A 19,797-nucleotide genomic window follows, 5' to 3' on the forward strand; every position below is an offset into this window, starting at 1 on the left:
GGTGCCTCCCGGTGCCTCCCGGTGCCTCCCGGTGCCTCCCGGTGCCTCCCGGCTCTTTCTCGGCTCCTTCCCGGTCCCCTCCGGGGCTCCCGGTCCCTGCCCGGTCCCTCTCGGTCCCGCCCCCCGGGGGCGGGTCGCGCCGTCCCCCGGCCTCGTGCTGCCCGCGGGGCCTTTGTTCGTGCGGGGACCCCGGGATGCAGCCGGGAGCCCCGGGATCCAGCCGGGATCGGCCTCCCGGGGACCGACATCCCCCGGGATGGGCACCCGGAGTCACCCCGGGATCAGCATCCCCCGGGATCGGCACCGCGCCGTCCTCCGGGATCGGCTCCCAAGCATCCCCGGGAATCAGAGCCGGGACTCAGCCCAGCTCCGGCCGGCACCGCGGCATCCCGAGGGATCGTGTCCCAGCATCCCGAGGGATCGTGTCTCATCTCCCGAGGGATCGTGTCCCAGCATCCCGAGGGATCGTGTCTCATCTCCCGAGGGATCGTGTCCTAGCATCCCGAGGGATCCCTGTTCCAGCATCCCGAGGGATCCGTGTCCCAGCATCCCGAGGGATCCCTGTTCCAGCATCCCGAGGGATCCCTGTTCCAGCTCCCGAGGGATCCATGTCCCAGCATCCCGAGGGATCGTGTCCCAGCATCCCGAGGGCTCCATGTCCCAGCTCCCGAGGGATCCGTGTCCCAGCTCCCCAGGGATCCGTGTCCCAGCTCCCGGGGGATCGTGTCCCAGCTCCCGAGGGATCGTGTCCCAGCTCCCGAGGGATCCGTGTCCCAGCATCCCGAGGGATCGTGTCCCAGCTCCCGAGGGACCCGTGTCCCAGCTCCCGAGGGACCCGTGTCCCAGCACCCCCAGGGCTCCGTGTCCCAGCATCCCGAGGGATCGTGTCCCAGCATCCCGAGGGATCCCTGTTCCAGCTCCCGAGGGATCCATGTCCCAGCTCCCGAGGGACCCGTGTCCCAGCTCCCGAGGGACCCGTGTCCCAGCTCCCGAGGGATCGTGTCCCAGCATCATGAGGGATCCGTGTCCCAGCTCCCCAGGGATCCCTGCTCCAGCATCCCCAGGGATCGGCCCCTGCAGCCACCCCGGATCCCTCGGGATTTGTCCCCAGAGACATCCCGGGTCACCGCCCGCTGTCCCCCGGAGTCGGTCCCCGGAGGTGACGCCGAGCATCCCTCGGTGGCCCCTCGGAGCTCCCCCTGGCCCGGCCCCAGCAGCCCGGACGCGGCCCCGAGTCCAGCCCTTCCTCTCCGTGCCTCAGTTTCCCCCTCACCCGCTGCTGGAAACCCCCGAGCTCTGGGAAAGCGCCTCCCGGAGGGACAGCGGGACCGGAATCCCGAATGGGAGCAGCAGATCCCAGGGGATTCCACCGCTCCCAAAGGACACCCCAAAGCGCCCTTTTGGGGTGACACAAATCCCAGCCCCGCTCTCCTCCGTTTTGGGGACTTTCATCTCCCAGCTGCAGCAAATCCAGGCTGGGCCCTTCCAGAGGGAGCCCCTCCACGGCTTCCCAGGGCACGGAGAGTCGGGATAAAGGCGCTCTTTTGGGGAAATGTTGCTTTTCCCCTGTAGGGCAGAGGCTTGGGAGAGGCCCTGGCACCGGGAGCTGGGCTGGCGTCACCGGTTGAACATTAACTCCGCCAGGGATAAGCCGGGATTTATCAGATCAGTCCCGCTCCGCGATAACGCTCCCGGTCCCGTCTGCGGCTTTTTGGGGACCCCCAAAGTCCCCAAATGTCGCCTGGGGAGCTCCGGGACAAAGCCACCGCCTCAGTTCCGGGGTGCAAGCGGCTCCCCAGGAAATTAAATGTCCCTTTATCCCCAAACCCGGCGGCGCCAAGGGGAGAGCGACAGGAGCAGCGCCGGGATTAATGGATAACCAGGGCAAGGCAGCGGTGCCAGGGAGAGGTGTCACCATTCCCGCCTGCCCATGGAAAACAGGGAATTTTTCCCGATGGAAAACAGCGGCCGCGGCACAGGAACGGCGGGGCCACACCCGGGCCCACAAATCCCACGGGAGAGGGGTGGGATGGCCATTCCCGGGAAAACTGGGATCCAGGAGAACATCCAAAACCCAGCCCAGCCCGGGAGCAGATCCATGGAGTCGTCTGGGCCTCGTCCCTGATTCATTCCCGACTCATTCCCGACTCATTCCCGGGCTCCTTCCCGGGCTGCCAAGGCAGGATTTTAATTAAACTGCGGATTTTAATTAACTCCTGGTCACCAAAGCGGAATCAAACCCTCGGGGGGGCGGCCGGGAGCGGGGGGAGGCCGCGGTCAGTCTCCTCCTTTCACCCACATTCCCGATTCCTCATTTCCTCCCGGATACACCCGGGGCCGAGATCCGCTGCTTCTCCCCCCTCGGCGGCCCTTACCCCAAACCAGCCCCAAAACACCCCAAAAAATCCCCCGAGAGGCCCCCGATGCTCCGGGGGGGTTCGGGGGGCGCTTCCCACGTGGTCCTGGGCGGGACCCCCGGTCACCCCGGTCACCCCGGTCACCCCCGGTCACCCCCGGGCCGAGCCCCCCAAAGGATTATTATTTCTTCCCCAAATACCCTCTTGGGGACGAACAATTCCCTCCGTGTCCCGCTGTTCCAGCCGGGAGCGCCCCGGAGCCCGAGCCCCCCCAGCGCACCCCAAACTTCCCGCCGCCTTTTCCCGACACAAGCGCCAACAAACAGCGGGATAATCCCAATAAACATCCCAAAGGATCCGGGGCCGGCCCGTTCCGGCCCCGCTGCGATGCCGGGATGGGGCTGGGGCCCTCCCGCCGGGCGGTTCCGGATCCCAGGCGGGATTTGGGGAACAGCTGGCGGCGGGAAGAGCGGGAGGAGGAGGTCAGGGATTAACGCTCCGCACGGCGGCGAATCGGGGCCGCCCCGGGGGGGCCGAGCGGGCTTTGCCCCCCCAAAACCGGCCTGGGGGGGCAGCCGCGGGGACAAAGCCACCGCCGGCCGCCGGGGCCCCTCCTGCCTCAGTTTCTCCCCCTGAGCCCCCCGAAAAGGGGCTGTGGAGGGGGGACCCCCCCGCGCCCCCCGGGTCACAAAACCCCTCGGGAACAGGCGGGGGAGGGGAAACTGAGGCACGGGAGGGGAAGGAGCAGGAGGAAAACATTCCCGAGGGAGGGCTGGCCGCGGGAAAGGCCGGGAGGAGCGGGGGGGATCCGCTTGGGATCCTTTCCCTGAGCACATCCCGCCTTTTCCTTCTCTGTTACATCCCAAAGGCTGGGAAACAGCGAGGGACGGAGCCGGGAAACTGAGGCACGGCGGAGCATCCCCGAACCCATCCCGTTACCCCGTTATCACCCCGTTACCCCGTTATCATCCCGTTATCATCCCGTTATCATCCCGTTATCCCGTTATCCGTCATCCCGCCGCGCCGATCCCACGCCCCGCTCCCGGTTTTTTTTTCCCTACCTTTGTCTTCCCGGTCATCCTGCGGATGAAGCTGAGGGTCCTGTCCAGGGGGGTCCCTTCGCGGCCCGGGGGGCTCCCCGCCTCCCCCGCCAGCCGCTCGCGGCTCCCGGCGCTGCAGGAGGAGGATCCCGCCGGACAATCCCGCCGGACAATCCCGCTCTGTCCCCGCCGGGAACGGGGAGGAGCGTGCGTGTCCCCTCCCCGCTCCCAGCCGGGTCCCCCGTGTCCCCTCCCCGCTCCCCCCCGTGTCCCCCCCCCGTGTCCCCCCCGTGTCCCTCCCCCGTGTCTCCGAGCCCCATTTGGGGGCGGGGAGGGGGTCCCGGGTTTGGGGAGCAGCCCCGAGGTTGGGGGGTCCCCCCTGTCCTGGGGGGTGGCGGTTCCTTGGGGACATCCTCGGAGGGGCCAAATCACCCCGGGGGGAGGTGACAAAAGCCAGCCCCTGAAGGGAACAAATCCCCCTGGGAGAGGAGAAATTCCCCCTGAAGGGGACAATTCCCGTTGGAGGGGACAATCCCCGTTGGAGGGGACAAGCCACCCTTGGAGATCAATCACCCTCGAGGGGGGGACAAGATGCCCTCGGACGGGGACAAGTCACCTCCAGAGGGGGACGAGCCACCTTTGAAGGGGGAAAAGCCCCGTCCTTTTTGGGGTGGCGATTCAGGGCGGCGTGTCCCCGTCCCCATCCCTGTCCCATGTCCCCTGTCCCCATCCCTGTCCCCTGTCCCCATCCCTGTCCCCATCCCTGTCCCCTGTCCCCTGTCCCCTGTCCCCATCCCTGTCCCCTGTCCCCTGTCCCCTGTCCCCTGTCCCCATCCCTGTCCCTGTCCCCATCCCTGTCCCCTGTCCCCTGTCCCCATCCCTGTCCCTTGTCCCCATCCCTGTCCCCTGTCCCCATCCCTGTCCCTGTCCCCATCCCTGTCCCATGTCCCCTGTCCCCATCCCTGTCCCCATCCCTGTCCTATGTCCCCTGTCCCCTGTCCCCTGTCCCCATCCCTGTCCCCTGTCCCCATCCCTGTCCCCTGTCCCCATCCCTGCCCCTGTCCCCATCCCTGTCCCCATCCCTGTCCCATGTCCCCTGTCCCCATCCCTGTCCCCGCGGGGCTCCCGGCCAGCCCCCGGAACATTCCCTAATGAGGACGGGAATGGGCTGTGACAGGCGGGGAGGGGACAGGACACCGCGGGGCCACCAGGGGACAGCGAGGGGACAGCGAGGGGACTCACCCGCTGAGCAGGCTCTGCTGGGAGGCGAACGGGGGAATTTCGGCCGCTGGAAAAGGGAAAAGGAATTTCGAAAGGGCCGCGAGGAGGTGCCGGGGGCCGGAGCCGTAATTAACAGCGCCATCGATCTCGGGTCGTTACCGGGGAGGTCGGAGCAGGGACAGCGCCGGGGGGACACCGAGGGTCCCGGGGGGACACACACTCACCCTCCTCGCCGGGGACACTGGCGATGACACCGAGTGACGCGGATTTGGAGCGGGACCAGCCCCAGGAGCCGGCCCCGGCCCGGGGCGCCGGGAGCCTCCGCGCGTCCTCCTGCCGGCGGGGACAGCGACAGTGGCACCGCCACCCCCAGGGTCCATCCCCGACACTGATCCCCCAAAAGGGAGCCGCTCCCAGGGGACAGGGCCGCGAAGGAGCCCAAAGACACTCCGGACAGTGACAAAGCCACCCAGGGCGATGGCAAAGGCACAGTGACAAAGCCACCAGGACTGTGGCAAAGCCGCCCCAGATGATGACAAAGTCACTCGGGACAATGGCAAAGTCACTCTGGGCAATGGCAAACCACCAGGACAATGGCCAAGCCACCCAAAGTGACAACAGGGTCACCCAAAATGACGGCGAACCCACTCAGGACGGTGACAGAAGCGCTTGGGGTGGTGACAAAGCCACCAGGGCGATGACAAAGCCACCCAGGATGGACGGCAAAGCCACCAGGATGCCACTTTGTCACAGCGATCCACTCTCCGCGGTCCCCTGTCCCCCAGCTCGGGTGGGTGTGGGTGACCCCGGGGTGACAGGAGGGTCCTACCTGTGCCCTCCTCACGTCGGCCTCGTCCTCCTCGTCCTGGGACAGCAGCGAGTCCAGGTCGTCACTGCTGTGGACCAGGGGGACCCTCCGGGGGTCCCTGCGGGGCCGGCACAGCCCCCCCAGCTGCTCCACGCTGCCACTGCGGGGACACGGGGACCTTAATGTGGGGACAGCCCCAAAGCGCGGCTGGTCCCTGAGGGGTGAGCGAGCAGGGACCTTGGGGTGCCCCCGCCGAGACAGGGGCGCTCGGAGGGTCCCAGCGCCTGGCTTTGGGGCTCGGGGACACGGGGACACCCCTGAATTTGGGGCTCGGGGACATGGGGACACCCTTGAGCCCTGGGTTTGGGGCTTGGGGACATGGGGACACCCCTGAATTTGGGGCTCGGGGACACCCCTGAGCCCTGGGTTTGGGGCTTGGGAGGACCCCAGGGTTTGGGGCTCGGGGACACAAGGGGACCCCTGAGCCCTGGGTTTGGGGCTCGGGGACACGGGGACACCCCTGAGCCCTGGGTTTGGGGCTCGGGGACACGGGGACATCCCTGAATTTGGGGCTCGGGGACACCCCTGAGCCCTGGGTTTGGGGCTTGGGAGGACCCCAGGGTTTGGGGCTCGGGGACACAAGGGGACCCCTGAGCCCTGGATTTGGGGCTCGGGGACACAGGGACACCCCTGAGCCCTGGGTTTGGGGCTCGGGGACAAAAGGGGACAACCTTGAGCCCTGGATTTGGGGCTTGGGGGGACCCCTGGGTTTGGGGCTCGGGGACACAGGGAGACCCCTGGATTTGGGGCTCGGGGACATGGGGACACCCCTGAATTTGGGGCTCGGGGACATGGGGACACCCTTGAGCCCTGGGTTTGGGGCTTGGGGACATGGGGACACCCCTGAATTTGGGGCTCGGGGACACCCTTGAGCCCTGGGTTTGGGGCTCGGGGACACAAGGGGACCCCTGAACCCTGGATTTGGGGCTTGGGAGGAGCCCTGGGTTTGGGGCCCGGGGACACCCCTGAACCCTGGGTTTGGGGCCCGGGGACACCGAGGGACACCCGAGCCCTGGGTTTGGGGCTTGGGAGGACCCCTGGGTTTGGGGCCCGGGGACACCGAGGGACACACGAGCCCTGGGTTTGGGGCTTGGGAGGACCCCTGGATTTGGGGCCTGGGGACACCCCTGAACCCTGCGTTTGGGGCCCGGGGACACCGAGGGACACCCCTGAGCCCCGGGTTCGGGGAGCGGTGGCCCGGGGCTGTCCCCTACCTGAGCTGGCCGTAGCCCGGGATCCCCCGCTCCTTGCCCGGCTCCCAGCTGTGCCGGCGGAAAGGGTCCTGGCAGCTCCGCAGCGTCCCGCATCTCCGCAGGGACACGCCGGCCACGCGCTCCTCCTCCTCCTCCTCCTCCTCCTCCTCATCCCAGGCCGTGCCGGGCTCCAGGACAGACACGCAGCGGCGCCTCGGGGCCGGGACCCCCTCGGGGACCCCCCCGCAGGGCCCTGGGGACACGTTGGGGGGCTCCAGGGTTTGGGGGGGCTCCAGGGTTTGCGGGCGCTGCTCCGGGCCGGGCGCTGCGGGGAGGGGCGTGGGGGGGTCAGGGGGGGCCCGGATGATGAATTTGGGGGGTCTCAGCCCCCTCCCGGCCCTCCCGGAGCTGGGGGGACATTCCCGTTCCCCGCCGTGTCCCCGCGGTCCCCAAACCCCCCCCCGGGGACCGGGACTCTCAACCCCCCCCGGGAGGAGCTCTCCTGGTTACTGATTAAACCGGCAGGAATTCGGCCGGGATCAGGGCGGCTGGGAATGGGAATGTGGGAATGTGGGAATGTGGGAATGGGGAATGGGGAATGGGAATGGGGATGGGGAATGGGGAATGGGGAATGGGAATGGGGAATGGGGAATGGGGAATGGGGAATGGGAATGGGAATGGGGAATGGGGAATGGGAATGGGGATGGGGAATGGGGAATGGGGAATGGGGATGGGAATGGGAATGGGAATGGGAATGGGGAATGGGAATGGGAATGGGGATGGGAATGGGGAATGGGAATGGGGAATGGGAATGGGGAATGGGGAATGGGAATGTGGGAATGGGAATGGGAATGGGGAATGGGAATGGGGAATGGGAATGGGGAATGGGAATGGGGAATGGGGAATGGGAATGTGGGAATGGGAATGGGAATGGGGAATGGGAATGGGGAATGGGGATGGGGAATTGGGGAATGGGAATGGGGAATGGGAATTGGGAATGGGAATGGGGATGGGAATGGGAATGGGGATGGGGAATGGGAATGGGAATGGGAATGTGGGAATGGGAACAGGAATAGGAATCTCCACTCCAGAGAAACCCTGGATGCAGCTCATCCAGCCCCCAAATTCCCACCTCCTGAGGGGAGGGAACCCCCCGGAGCAGCTGGACCTCGGGAGAGGGGCTCAGGGGGCTTTAGATGGACCGGGGGGCACCTGGATCTGAGATGGGACCTTGGAAGGGACCTGGGGGGACCTGAGCGGGTTTGGGGGGGTCTGAGATGGGATCGGGGGGATTTCAGCCTGGCCCGAAAACAAACCCCCGGGAATCCCAGCACCCCTCCCCAAATCCCAACGCCCCCTGAGCATCCCGGCCCAGCTGCTCCTGCCGGGACCATTCCCTGCTCCTCGCCTCGATCCAGGTGATCCCGGGCTGCTCCCGGCGGATCCCCCGATCCCCGTGCCCATGGCTCCGGTGCCACAGTCCCCAAATCCCAACACCATTCCCAGGCTGGACCCAGCCCCGGCCACACTCACCCCGCTGGGGACAGGGAGGGGACTGGGATGTGCTGGGATGAGCTGGGATGAGCTCAGCCGTTTTCCTGTTTTTACATTCCCAGCCCGGTCAGCTGATTAAAAAAAAAAAAAAAAAAAAACAAACCCGCTTTCCTTTGTGGATCTGCCCTTGGATCTGCCACAAACGTGGAATAATAAATATGGAATAAAAAAACCCGAGGAGCGGAGCGTGGCCATGGGCCCGGGGCAGCTCCCAAGGGAAGGCCACAGCCACGGCTCTTCCCAGGAACCCGCCAAGTCCCCGCGGATTTTGGGGCTCCCGAGTTCATCCAGGTGCGGAGAAGCCACCGGGATGCGCGGGAGATCCCCTGAACCTGTCGGGAATCTCAGGATGCGAATCCAAGCTCCGGAGCCGGGAGTTGGCTGGGAAAGGGGCGGGATCCTGCAGCAGCTGCCCCCAAATCCGCATCCCGGGGGCAGCCCCCGAAATGTGGGTTTGGATCCCGCCTGGGACGCGGGAACAGCGGGATAACGGCGCAGGGCCGGGAATTTCGGGAGCTGCTCCGAGCGGCCAAACCGGGGGTGGGGACGGGGTGTCCCCAATCCCGGAGAGGGGACCGTGGGGACACATCCCGCCTTTCCTTGGGAGCCGCCCGGGATTCCCGCTTGGAGCCGGGGAAACCTGCCCCGGGGCTGGCCCAGGACGGACCGGATGGTCCGGTACCGGCAGGGAACGGATCCCGGGCGTCGGGAACGGGCCCGGAGCGACGAGGGAGCGGCTCCAGGGCCGGGACCGCGGGGGGACAGGAGCGCCCTCCCCGTGTCCCACCGGAGTGTCCGGGACACCGGGGCAGCGGCTGCGTGGTGGCCCCGGGGTGGTGACAGCGGGGCCGGGGTCCCTGGGGGGCTCAGGGGGGCTCAGGGGGGGTCGGGCCATGCCCAGGTGACCCCAGGTGACCCCAGGTGACCCCGGACCTACCTGCGGGGGATGGGGGCAGGGTGAGCTCCGCGCGACCCGGAAATCCCCAATTCCCGGCGATTCCCGGTTCCCGGCGATTCCCGGTTCCCGGAGATTCCCGGCTCCCGGGGTCCCGGCCCCGCGCCCCCTCCCCCTCCTCTCCCTCACTCCAAACAAACCAGGAACCACTCGGCGAACCAGATCCTTCTCCCTGTTAACCCTTTTCCCGCAGATCCGGGGGTGCCGCTCCCGTTCCCTCCATCCCCCCCCCCGCCCTCGGCACCCCCCATTCCCTTTTCCCGGCGGTTTTTAGGGATCAGGAGCAGCCCCCGAGTCCCCTCGGGGTCAAACTGCCCCTTCCCGGCTCCAGGAGAATCCTTCCCGTGGGATTTCGGGATAACTCAGGGGCGGGAGGAGCTGGGCACCCCCAAAGCGCCGCGGGGGGATTGACTCCGTGCCTCAGTTTCCCCGCCCCAAGGGCAAGATTTCCCCCCGGAGTATTCCCACTTTTCCAACATCCGCGGGGCCGAATCCCGAATCCCCGCATCCCCACCTTGTCCCGGCTCCAGAGCTTGGGTCACACACCTCGGACAATGCCAGCACGGCCGGATCCGGGCGGGAGCTCATTTCCTGGGAAAAGCCAGCGGGGAACGAGTCAATCCCGGCTGGATCGGCTCCATCCCGCTCCGGAGGCACCTGCGGGCGCTCGGCACCCCCGGGGGGAGACAATTCCCACCTACCAGGAATATCCGGGAGCATGGAAAAGCCTCGGCCGGGGTGTCCCGGAGCCGGCAGAAACCTCGGGAAAATCCCGAATTCCCCAGCTCGGAGCCTGGCTCCCTGGGCTCCGTCTCCCCGCTGGGTATTCCCGGGGGTTTGTCCCGCCGGGAAGGTGTTTGTTTAAACAAACGGGCGGAACAGGGACCTTTGTGCGGGGATCGGGAGGTGCCAGGAGGTGACACCTCCCGGGACGCGGCTCCGAGCCCTGCCCGCTCCGGCCGCGCTCCCAAACTTTTCCAGGGACTCCCTGTCCCGGCTCCAGGGCAGGGATCGAGCCTTTTCCAGGGTTTGGGGGTTAAATTTTGGCTCCGCGTTTCCTGGTTCTTGCGGGTCCGCCCCGGAGTCCTCCCCGCCGGGCTTGTGTGCATAAACCTTTGGAATTAGGGTGGAATTTGGGAGGTTGGGGCTTAAATTCCTGAAGGGAGGCTGGAGCGGGGTCTTTGGGTCCTTTCCAACCCAAGCCGAGATTCCACGGCAGGACAAAAACTCCTTCCCAGGAGCCGAGACCCCAAAATACCGGAAATTTTCCCGGTGGAGTCAGTGACCTGCGAGGTCTTTCCCACCCTGAATTATTCCATGGTTTCCAGGGGGATTCTGGAACTGGCCCTGTCCTCACCAGGGTCCCCTCGGGGGTCTCGATCCCACGGCTCCACCTCCCGAAATGCAGGACCCAACATTCCTGGTGCCAGGCTCAGGATTTGGGATCACAGGGACAACTCCTTTTCCCACCAAATCCTGCCCCAAACCCCAACCCCGGGAATGAGCCGCCCTCTTCCAGCTCTAAATCCCACGGGAGCGGCAGCAGGAGCAGGATCCCGCAGGGATCATCCTTACCCCTCATCCCGGGGAGGAGATTCCCGGTGCTCCAGTCCCATCCGTCCCCAGGAGGTCCCGGGATCCCACCGGCAACTGAGGGGTGGGATGAGGGGGTGAGGAATTCCAGCCTGGGGACATTGCTCAGGGACAAAGGGACACTGTTCCCCCAGGATCACCATCCACCAACACGGAATTCTTGGCTCTGGGGTGACCCGAGCCACCAAACATTGGATTTTTTGGGATTATCTCCAAAGATCTGCACCCAAATATCGGAATTTTTGAGGCAGCAAAATGCAGGTTTTTATTTTCCATGGAATATCTGCAATTCCAGCGGCGTGGCACTGGGAGAAACTGACGTCGGACACGGCAGCAGCTCCAGAGGGAGGAACCCACGATCCCTGAGATCCCAGAACCGGATCCCAATGATCCCTGCTGGCCGGAATCCAGGGGTCCCGGAGCCCTGGGATGGTGCTGGGGGCTCTGGCTAAATCAGGGGGTAGGAGGCGTAGCTGGCGATGCCGCAGAGGTTGGAGGCGTTCCGGGCCATCCGGATGTATCCCGCGTCCCCGAACCGCACGCCCCAGCTTTGGGAAGAGACACACGGAAAACTCAATCCTCCTCCTTTGACAAGGAGAAGGTGCCAGAGGCCTGGAATTCACTGAAGTGTTCGGGTGGGAAAAGCCCCTGGGAATCACAGAGTCCGACTTTGTCCCGAGGCCACCAGGGAACTGTGTCCCCAAGTGCCGCATCCACACGGATTTGGGCAGCTCCAGACACGGAATGATGGAATTATGTCACGGGTTGGGCTGGAATGGACCTTAGGGATCAACATTCCAACCCTTCCACGGGCCAAGGAGCCCCTGGACAAGGCCCTGAGGGACAAGGTGGGGTTTGGGGGTGTCCAGGGCTGGGGATTGGATCTGATCCTTGTGGCCTGGATCTGATCCTTCCAGCCTGGAATGCCCCAGGATTCCCTGTGGATGCCCGGGGTTTACCTGTTCTTCACCAGCCAGTATTCCTTGTTTTCCAGGGAGCCGTATCCCACCACCAGCACCCCGTGGTTCACCTCCTGCGAGCACTGGGGGTCATCAAACACCCCTGGGGAGGGAGAAAAAACCAGGAATTCCAACCCATCCCAGCCTCCCTCCGGGAATTCACCCCCAGCCTCCCAAACCCCACCCGGATTCTGAACGTTCCCTCCAAGGAGGAGAGGATTTCGGATGGAAGGAGGTGGCTCTGGAAGAGCCCCAGGAGTTGACTCCCTGCAGGAATTCACCCCCAAATTCCCCAATCCCAGCCGATCCCCGGCGCCCTCACCGGAGCGGTACAGGAAGAAGCTGGGCCGCGTGGCGTCGATGGCCACGGCCACGGGGCCCACGGTGGCCACGGCGTCCCTGAGCGCGGCCTCGTCCCCCGGGGGCAGCTCCAGGAACCGGGAGCAGGAGGCGGCGCGGGCCGAGGCGTTGTAGTGGCACGTCCCGTTCTGCCGGGAACCGGGAATGAGCCGGGGGATCCGGGAGCGTTCCCGGAGCCTCGGAGCCCCCCACTTCCCTGTCCTTGGGTTGGTTTGTTCCCCAAAGGATTCTCCGCCCTTTTTCCTCAAAAATATCCCTCCAACCTCATCCTGGGGTGGTTCCCCTTCGCAATCCAGCACAAGCCTCCGTCCTCAGCCTCCCCCTTCCCTGGAGTCCCCTTCCTCATCCTCCCCCTTCCCTGGAGTCTCCTTCCTCATCCTCTCCCTTCCCTGGAGTCTCCATCCTCATCCTCCCCCTTCCCTGGAGTCCCCATCCTCATCCTCCCCCTTCCCTGGAGTCTCCTTCCTCATCCTCCCCCTTCCCTGGAGTCTCCATCCTCATCCTCCCCATCCACAGATGCTCCTCATTCCCTCTGCACCTCAGGAGCAGCAGCTTTTCCCTCTGCAGCCCCACATTTGGGGAGTTGAATCCCACTTTTCCTTGGATTGAGCTCTTGTTGCTCTGACCCATTTCCTGGGATGGTGTTTTTTTTTCCAAGAGGCTCCTGACCCATTTTTCCCTCCCCTCCAGCTCGTTGCCTAAGAAATGGTGAAATAACCAGGTAGGAATTCTGGCTCTTGCTCCAGTCACTCCCCTCAAAACAACCCCAAGGTCCCTGGGATGGGTTTGGAGCAAAGGTGCCACCAGGACACAGGGGCGGGGGGAATTGGATGGGAGAGGAGGAAGGAAAACGGGAACGGAGCGAGCTGCCGTGGGCATCCCGTGGGTTTTCCAGGGAAGCAGCTTTTCCCAGGCCCACCTGAGCCGTGTAGGGGTAGGACTCCTCGGACTCGATGCCGCCGTTGTCGATGATGTACTGGAAGGCCTCCGTCATGAACCCCCCACCGCAGCCCTTGTTCCCGTACATCCCGGAGCAATCCACCAGGTTCTGGGCGCTCAGGGACACCAGATTCCCGGTTTTCAGCTTCACCTGCCCCTCCAGGGCTCCCACGGCGCTGAAGGCCCAGCAGGCTCCGCAGGCGCCCTGGGAAAGACCCGGGAGAAAGTCAGGAGCTGCCCCAGGAAGCTGCGGGAGGCTCCCGGGCTGAGGCTCACCTGGTTCTTCACCTCGGTCACACAGCCCTTGTCCCGCCAGTCCAGCGCCTCGGGGATGTCACCCACCGCCCGGAATTTGGGCCGGGATGCGGGATTCCCACGGGGACCAGGACGGACCTGGAGCCTGGTCAGGGAAGCCGCCACCTCCTCGCTGGTCTGGTGGGGAAGAAAATCCCAGAGGGTGATTCCTGCTCTCTGTGAAGCCCACCGCAGGGGCAGAGCGGGAATGCTGAGGTGGAAGCCTTGGGTTTGGGGATCCTCAATTCCTTCTTTGTCCCTTTAATTTCCAGATTTTCCTCAGAGAGGGAAAAGCTCAGCTCCAGCTCCCCGAATCCCTGGAAGCTGGGCCACCAAACCCTCCCCTGAACTTTGGGATATAGGAGAGGGATGATCCATAAATATCCCAGATGACTGGGACAGCTCCGTGTGCCCCAAATCCCTCCCCGAGGAGCTCTTTCCTGACAGAATTCCGGAGCAGCCTGTCCCTGGCTGCTGGATCCCACCAGGATGGGCTGAGGGGGACTTTTCCCACCCCAGACCCACTGACATCCCGGCTCACTCCGGGGGAATTCCAGAGGGCTGGAATCCCCACATTCACCATGTCTCCCAGGTGGTTCATTCCCAGTGTGTAGGAGTGGAGCCCCAGGGAGTGCTCCAGGTTGTGCAGTGTCACCAGCCACAGGTTCTTCTCCCACGTCAGGCGCCGGAGAGAATCCTCCTGGAATTCCAGCGGGGCTCTGTGAGAGCCTGGACACCCCCTCCGGAGCCATCCCACCCCAGTTCATCCCAGTAAAGGCCACTGGGAGCCCCGGGTGGATCATCCCCGGGGACCTGCTGTGCCTGGAAGCACCATCAGATCCTCTCCGACTGGTGATCACCGCCCAGGAGAGCCCCAGAAAATCCCGGGATATTCCCAAGACCCACCAGGATTCCTTGGACACCCCGGGCTCCCCCCCAGTGACATTCCCAGTGACGTTCCCACCTGGGGGTGATATTCCTTCCCGTAGGTCTGTTTCCAGAGCTCCCAGTGCCGGTCCAGCGCGGGGTCGGGGTGTCCCAGGGCCAGCACCAGCAGCGCCAGGAGAGCAGCAGGAGCCAGCGGCTCCATCCCGGGATTCGGAGCGGGATTGACCCCTCGGTGACAAATCCGGTCTGGGCAGGGAGGTGACGACACCCCGGTGACCTGGTGGTGCCACCGGCCCGCCCGGACACGCATCCCAAAATTCCCTGGAGGGCGGAATCCGGGAGCCAGCCCCGTGTCCGTGCGGACAGGCCGGGACACATCGGAGCTGCCCCGGCCTGGGGAACGCTCCCGGCTCCTGCTGGGACAAACCCAAGCCCCAAAATCCCCAAATTCCCTGGGTTTATCCAACCGGTGCCCTCCAGGACGGGATACACCCGCAATCCCACAATCCGAGCTGGGCTCTGGGAGAAGACAGACCCCAAATCCCCATAAATCCCCTTGTCTTAGGGTTTTACTTCCTCAAAGTGCTCCCGGGGAGGATTATTATTGTTATGAAAGCACCAAACCCGCCCAAATTACCTCCAGGAGCTGCTCCGGGGGGACTCCGGCCTCCAGCTCGGGGTGGGGCTGGGAATGATCCGGGGATGGATTTGGGGATGGATCCGGAGCGTTCCCAGCGCCGGCACTCCGGGATTTGGGGCGCTGGCAGCACGGGGAGAAATCACGAGCCAGGAAATGAGGGAAGGAGGAACCGAAACCCCAATTTCGATTTCGCTTCGGATCCGGGGGGCGGCAGGGCCAGAGCTCCCAGAAAACACCTGGGGAGGGAGGGGCACGTCCTTCCAGCACCCCAAAAACCCGGGAGCAGGCTCCCACGGAGAGGGGTCACCCCTCAGGATGGATTTTGGGAGAACCAGGTGGGAATGGGAGAGCTGAGCCCTGACCCCAGCAGAGCCAGATGCTGGGAAAACATCCCAGTTATTCCCTTTCAGATGGGAAAACAGGGATGGGAACAGGACCCACGATAGGATCAGAGCAGCGTGGGAAGCAGGAGGCATGGATTTTCCCAGTTAATCCCAGTTAAACCACAGACAGAAAAGGTTTATCCACATGGAATTCCCAATGGAGCCCAGCTGGAGCATCCCAAGGCTCCCCACAAGGGACAGGAAGGAGATTTGTCCCAGCCCAGGGTGGCAGTGGCACCACCTGCACCCGGATTCCCCAGGAATCAGGGAATGGTTTGGGAAGGGATGCTCTGAGGGATCATCTCCTCACTAATGAGCTCCCTGGATAACCCATCCCAGCCCCTCGCAGGGAAGGAATTCCCTCCCCACATCCCCAAATCCCTGCAGCCAAGAACCAGAAGCGGCCCATTTTGGGTCTTTTATCCAAAATTTATTGGTGGGAAGCGGAGGGGGCTACAGGGACTGGGCGGAATTCCCGTCTCCGTCGCATCCCGGCTGGCTCAGTGCTGCTTCCGCCGGAACGAGCAGCCTGGGGGGAGCAAAACAAATCCTGGGAATGCTGCAAGGTCTCTCCACCCACCCTGGAATGGGAATCCCACGTCTCCCAACCCAAAGTTTGGGGGAATTTTGCTGCTGAAGGCTCCCAAGACAGACACCATTCCAAACCTCTCCTTGGGATTCCACCCCCTCGAGAGAATTCCAGGACTCTCCTGAGGGTGAATCCAGCCCCCTGAGGACCCCAAAACCCCCCTGGCACCCCACAAAGCCCCAATTCCAAGGAAGAACCAGCCCCTCCCAGGCTTCCACCTCCCTCCAGTGGGACCCACAACCTCCCCATGCCCTGTCCCCGGGGTCCCAGAATTCCCCCCAGGAATCCCAGATGTCCCAAAGCCCCACTTTGGACGGGGCACCCACCCTCGGTGAGCCGGGCCTTGCCCCCCGTGGGCTGGCACAGCACGGTGGAGCAGCCCACGCAGAGTACCACGGTCTGGGCATGGCTGAACACCGTCGTGATCTTGTAACAGCCTGCGGGGACAGCGGGGTCACGGCGGGGACACGCAGGGACCCCGCCGCACCGGGAGGAGACACGTGAAGGGACGCGAAAAGGGACCCCGAGACACCGGAGGGGACGCGGAGAGAAAACCCGGAGGGACACGAAGAGATTTCGGGACATGGGGAAACACGTGGAGGGACGCCGGGACACAGGGAAGGGCACGGGAGAGCGCGGACAACACCGGGACACACGGAGGGACACGGGGAAGGACCCTGGAAGGCCCTCGGCGCCCACCGGGGCACTTGACGTCCATGAAGTAGGAGTTGGGGCTCTGCACCAGCCGCTTCTTCTTGTGCTTGCGCTTCTCCTCCTCGGGAGAGGGGTGCAACAGGTCCTTGGCGAGCTGCGGGGACACGGCGGGGACACGGCGATGGGTCAGCGCCGGAGACACCGCGATCGCTCCCGTTCCCCCCCCAGCCCGTCCCCTCACGCCGCTGCCGCCATCTGGGGCACCCCCGTTCGCGCTCCTCGCCCGCAGCGCCCCGCGCCGCCCCGGCCCCGCCGCCCTCCCTGCGCCTTCCCCGCGCCCTCCCGCCCCTCGCCGGCCCCGCCGGCCGCGGTCCCCGCGGTGCCCGGGGGAGCGGCGGCGCCCGGGCAGGCTCGGGCCGCACTCACAGGCATGGCGGCGGCGGCGTGAGGGCCGGAAAGGGACGGGCCGAGCCCCGCAGCGCCATTTCCGGTGTGAGGCGGCCCCGGGGGCGGAAGTGGGCGGCGCCATCTTTGGACTGCGGGAAAGCCGCCGCCATTTTGGGAAGGTCGCTCACTTAACCGTCTTTTGGGACGGTCGTTGAAGTTTCCGTCACCTCGGGGAAGACCCCTCTTACTGCCGCCATTTGAGGCGGTGGTTTCAGTCGTCGGAATTTGGGAAGGGGCCTCATTCTCAGTCTTTTGTGTTTCCGCCATTTTGATAAGGTCCCCAAGTTGCCACCATTTTGGAGCCGTTGCGCTTCCGCCATTTGGGGAGGGTCATTTGAGCTGCTGCTGTCTCGGGACGGTCGCGCCATTTTGGGAGTGTCACATCGGACCCGTGACGTCAGACTATCATGGTGGTGACGTCATTGGGGCGTGTCGTCACGGCGGGGGGCGGGGCCACAGCCAGGCCCCGCCCGGGAGGGGCCGGGCCGGTCCCGGTGGCGGCGGGCGGTGGCGGGGGCCATGGCCAAGGCCTACGACCACCTCTTCAAGCTGCTGCTGATCGGGGATAGCGGCGTGGGAAAGACCTGCCTCGTCATCCGCTTCGCCGAGGACAACTTCAGCAGCACCTACATCTCCACCATCGGTGAGTGGGACCGCGGGATCCCCCCCGGGACTCTCCCCCGGGACTCTCCCCCGGGACCCCCCCAACTGGGACCCGCCGGGATTCACCGGGATCCCCCAACCCGGGACCCGCCGGGATCCCCCAATGGGACCCCCTCAGCCTCGGATCCCCCGAGACCCCCGGGACACCCCCTGGGACCCTCCCCAACTGAGAACCTCCGGAATTCATCGGGACCTCCCACCGGGATTGTCCGGGATCCCCCCGCTGGGATCCCCTCCGGGATCCCCCAGCCGGGATTCACCGGGATTCCTCCTCTCTGAAATCTCCCGGGACCCTCCCGGGACCCCCGCTCTGGGACCCCCATCCCGGGATTCACCGGGATTCCCTTCCTGGAACTCGGCAGGACCCCCCATCCCCAAATCCCCCGGGACCCCTCACCCTGGAGCCCCCACTTTGGGACTCACCAGACCCCCCCAGCGGGACCCCGGTTCTTCCCGGGAACCTCCAGCCGGGAACGCTCCGGGATTCCCCTCCCAGAACCCCCGTCCCGGATTTTGGCCCCCCCTTTCCCGGGAGCCAGATGGTTACTGGGCGCCGGGCCGTCGGCACTGGGAGCACTGGGAGGGGACTGCTCCTGCTCCCAGCGCCCCGCTCCCTTTTCCCCAGGGATCGACTTCAAGATCCGCACTGTGGACATCGATGGGAAGAAGATCAAGCTGCAGGTCTGGTGAGTTGCTGGGGGGTAGGTCAGGGGGAGGGTGGGACGCCCCCAAATTTCCCCCAAAATCCCCAAAACCGCCCCGTTTCTGCAGGGACACGGCGGGACAGGAGCGCTTCAAAACCATCACCACGGCCTATTACCGCGGAGCCGTGGTACGGGGAGGGGTCTGCAGCCCGGGGGGGCGCTGGGGGCGAGGACCCCACCCCAAAACCGCGGACAGGGGGGTCCCGGGCCCCCCTGACCCCTGATCCCCCCAGGGCATCGTCCTGGTGTACGACATCACGGACGAGAAATCCTTCGAGAACATCCAGAACTGGATGAAAAGCATCAAGGAGGTGGGTGGCGAGGTCTCGGGGGGCGCGGCGGGGTCGGGCTCGGTCGCCAGGGTCCTGCCCGTGTTTCTCCCCCTCCCCAGAACGCCTCGGCCGGGGTCGAGCGGCTCCTCCTGGGCAACAAGTGCGACATGGAGGGGAGGCGGAAAGTGCAGCGGGACGCGGCCGAGAAGGTGCGCGGGGGCTCGGGGGGATTCCGGGGGGCTCCGTGGGGCCGGGAGGGTCTGGAGGAGTCCGGGGGTGGCTCTGGGCTTGGGGGCTCTGGGGGGCTCTGGGGGTACTCTGGAGGAGCCCATGGGTCCGGGGCTGCCCGTGGGCCTGGGGGGGTCCCGGGAGGGTTGAGGAGGGGTCTCAGGGGGCTGGAGGGGCTCCGTGGGGATCACGGGGGTCGCGGTCCTTCAGCTGGCGAAGGAACACGGGATTCGCTTCTTCGAGACCAGCGCCAAGTCCAGCGAGAACGTGGAGGAGGTGAGGGGGGTCCCGGGGCGGGGGGCTGCACCCCAAAGTCCCTCCGTCCTCTGGGGGGGTCCCCAGGCGCTGCCCCCCCTGAGCAGCCCCTGTCGCCCCCAGGCTTTCCGCACGCTGGCGCGGGACATCCTGCACAAATCCTTCCGGAAAGCCGTGAGTGGGGCCGGGATTTGGGGCGGGGGGGGACAGGCGAGGGACCCTCTGCGCCCCCCTGACCCCCCGTCTCTTCGCAGCCCCCCGGCAGCAGCAGCAGGGCCCTGCTGGAGCCCGGGCCCCCCCGAAAGGCCGGCGGGAGATGCTCGCTGGGATAGGGGCGCGGGAGCTCCCCGAGACCCCCGGGGCAGCGCAGGCGCCTCTCCGGAGGGATCTGGGCTGGAATCTGGGGGGGATTTGGGGCTGCCCCCCCGCTCTTCTTGTGCCATAAAGCCCCGCTGTGCCTTGTCCCGGCTCCGGAGTCTCTTTGAGGGGGTTTGGTGGGGACGGGACGGGATCGGGATCGCGATTGGGACCGGAATCGGGACCGGGACCGGGACCGGGACCGGGACCGGGACCGGGATCGGGATCGGGATCGGGATCGGGATCGGGACCGGGATCGGGAGCGGGAGCGGGACCGGGACCGGGACCGGGACCGGGATCGGGATCGGGATCGGGATCGCGATTGGGATCGCGATTGGGACCGGGATCGGGACGAGGCCGCGCCCAAGCCACGCCTACAACGCC

General features: G+C 65.6%; 3 protein-coding genes across 4 annotated transcripts; 1 reads left to right on the forward strand and 2 right to left on the reverse strand.

Annotated features, from left to right (window-relative positions):
- Window positions 1-11,020: 11,020 nt before the first annotated feature.
- On the reverse strand, window positions 11,021-15,019 carry CTSS (cathepsin S). The gene is made up of 8 exons (XM_066337773.1): window positions 14,859-15,019; window positions 14,298-14,467; window positions 13,914-14,033; window positions 13,316-13,471; window positions 13,020-13,244; window positions 12,063-12,228; window positions 11,741-11,843; window positions 11,021-11,329 (listed from the first exon to the last, which is right to left on the reverse strand). The coding sequence occupies exons 2-8, from the start codon at window positions 14,421-14,423 to the stop codon at window positions 11,230-11,232; spliced, it is 996 nt and encodes a 331-aa protein (XP_066193870.1). The 5' UTR covers window positions 14,424-14,467; window positions 14,859-15,019; the 3' UTR covers window positions 11,021-11,229.
- A 633-nt stretch (window positions 15,020-15,652) lies between these two features.
- Window positions 15,653-17,059, reverse strand: RPS27 (ribosomal protein S27). Its single transcript, XM_066337739.1, is given in 5 exon segments — window positions 15,653-15,773; window positions 16,160-16,270; window positions 16,533-16,641; window positions 16,914-16,936; window positions 16,939-17,059. Coding segments are annotated over 5 exon segments (378 nt in total). The 5' UTR covers window positions 17,045-17,059; the 3' UTR covers window positions 15,653-15,744.
- Window positions 17,060-17,200: 141 nt separating this feature from the next.
- Window positions 17,201-19,518, forward strand: RAB13 (RAB13, member RAS oncogene family). 2 transcript variants are annotated; one of them, XM_066337735.1, is made up of 8 exons: window positions 17,205-17,577; window positions 18,223-18,283; window positions 18,369-18,429; window positions 18,535-18,612; window positions 18,693-18,782; window positions 19,012-19,077; window positions 19,180-19,230; window positions 19,311-19,518. In XM_066337735.1, exons 1-8 carry the CDS (start codon window positions 17,454-17,456, stop codon window positions 19,386-19,388), a joined length of 609 nt encoding a protein of 202 aa, XP_066193832.1. In that variant the 5' UTR covers window positions 17,205-17,453; the 3' UTR covers window positions 19,389-19,518. The 2 variants fall into 2 exon arrangements, with proteins under 2 accessions (XP_066193833.1, XP_066193832.1); XM_066337736.1 differs by lacking the exon at window positions 18,369-18,429 and having other exon boundaries at window positions 17,201-17,577; window positions 18,223-18,278.
- Window positions 19,519-19,797: the final 279 nt, after the last annotated feature.

The sequence above is a fragment of the Sylvia atricapilla genome, chromosome 30 (assembly GCF_009819655.1).
Source record: "Sylvia atricapilla isolate bSylAtr1 chromosome 30, bSylAtr1.pri, whole genome shotgun sequence".
In the NCBI taxonomy this organism is placed as follows: domain Eukaryota; kingdom Metazoa; phylum Chordata; class Aves; order Passeriformes; family Sylviidae; genus Sylvia; species Sylvia atricapilla.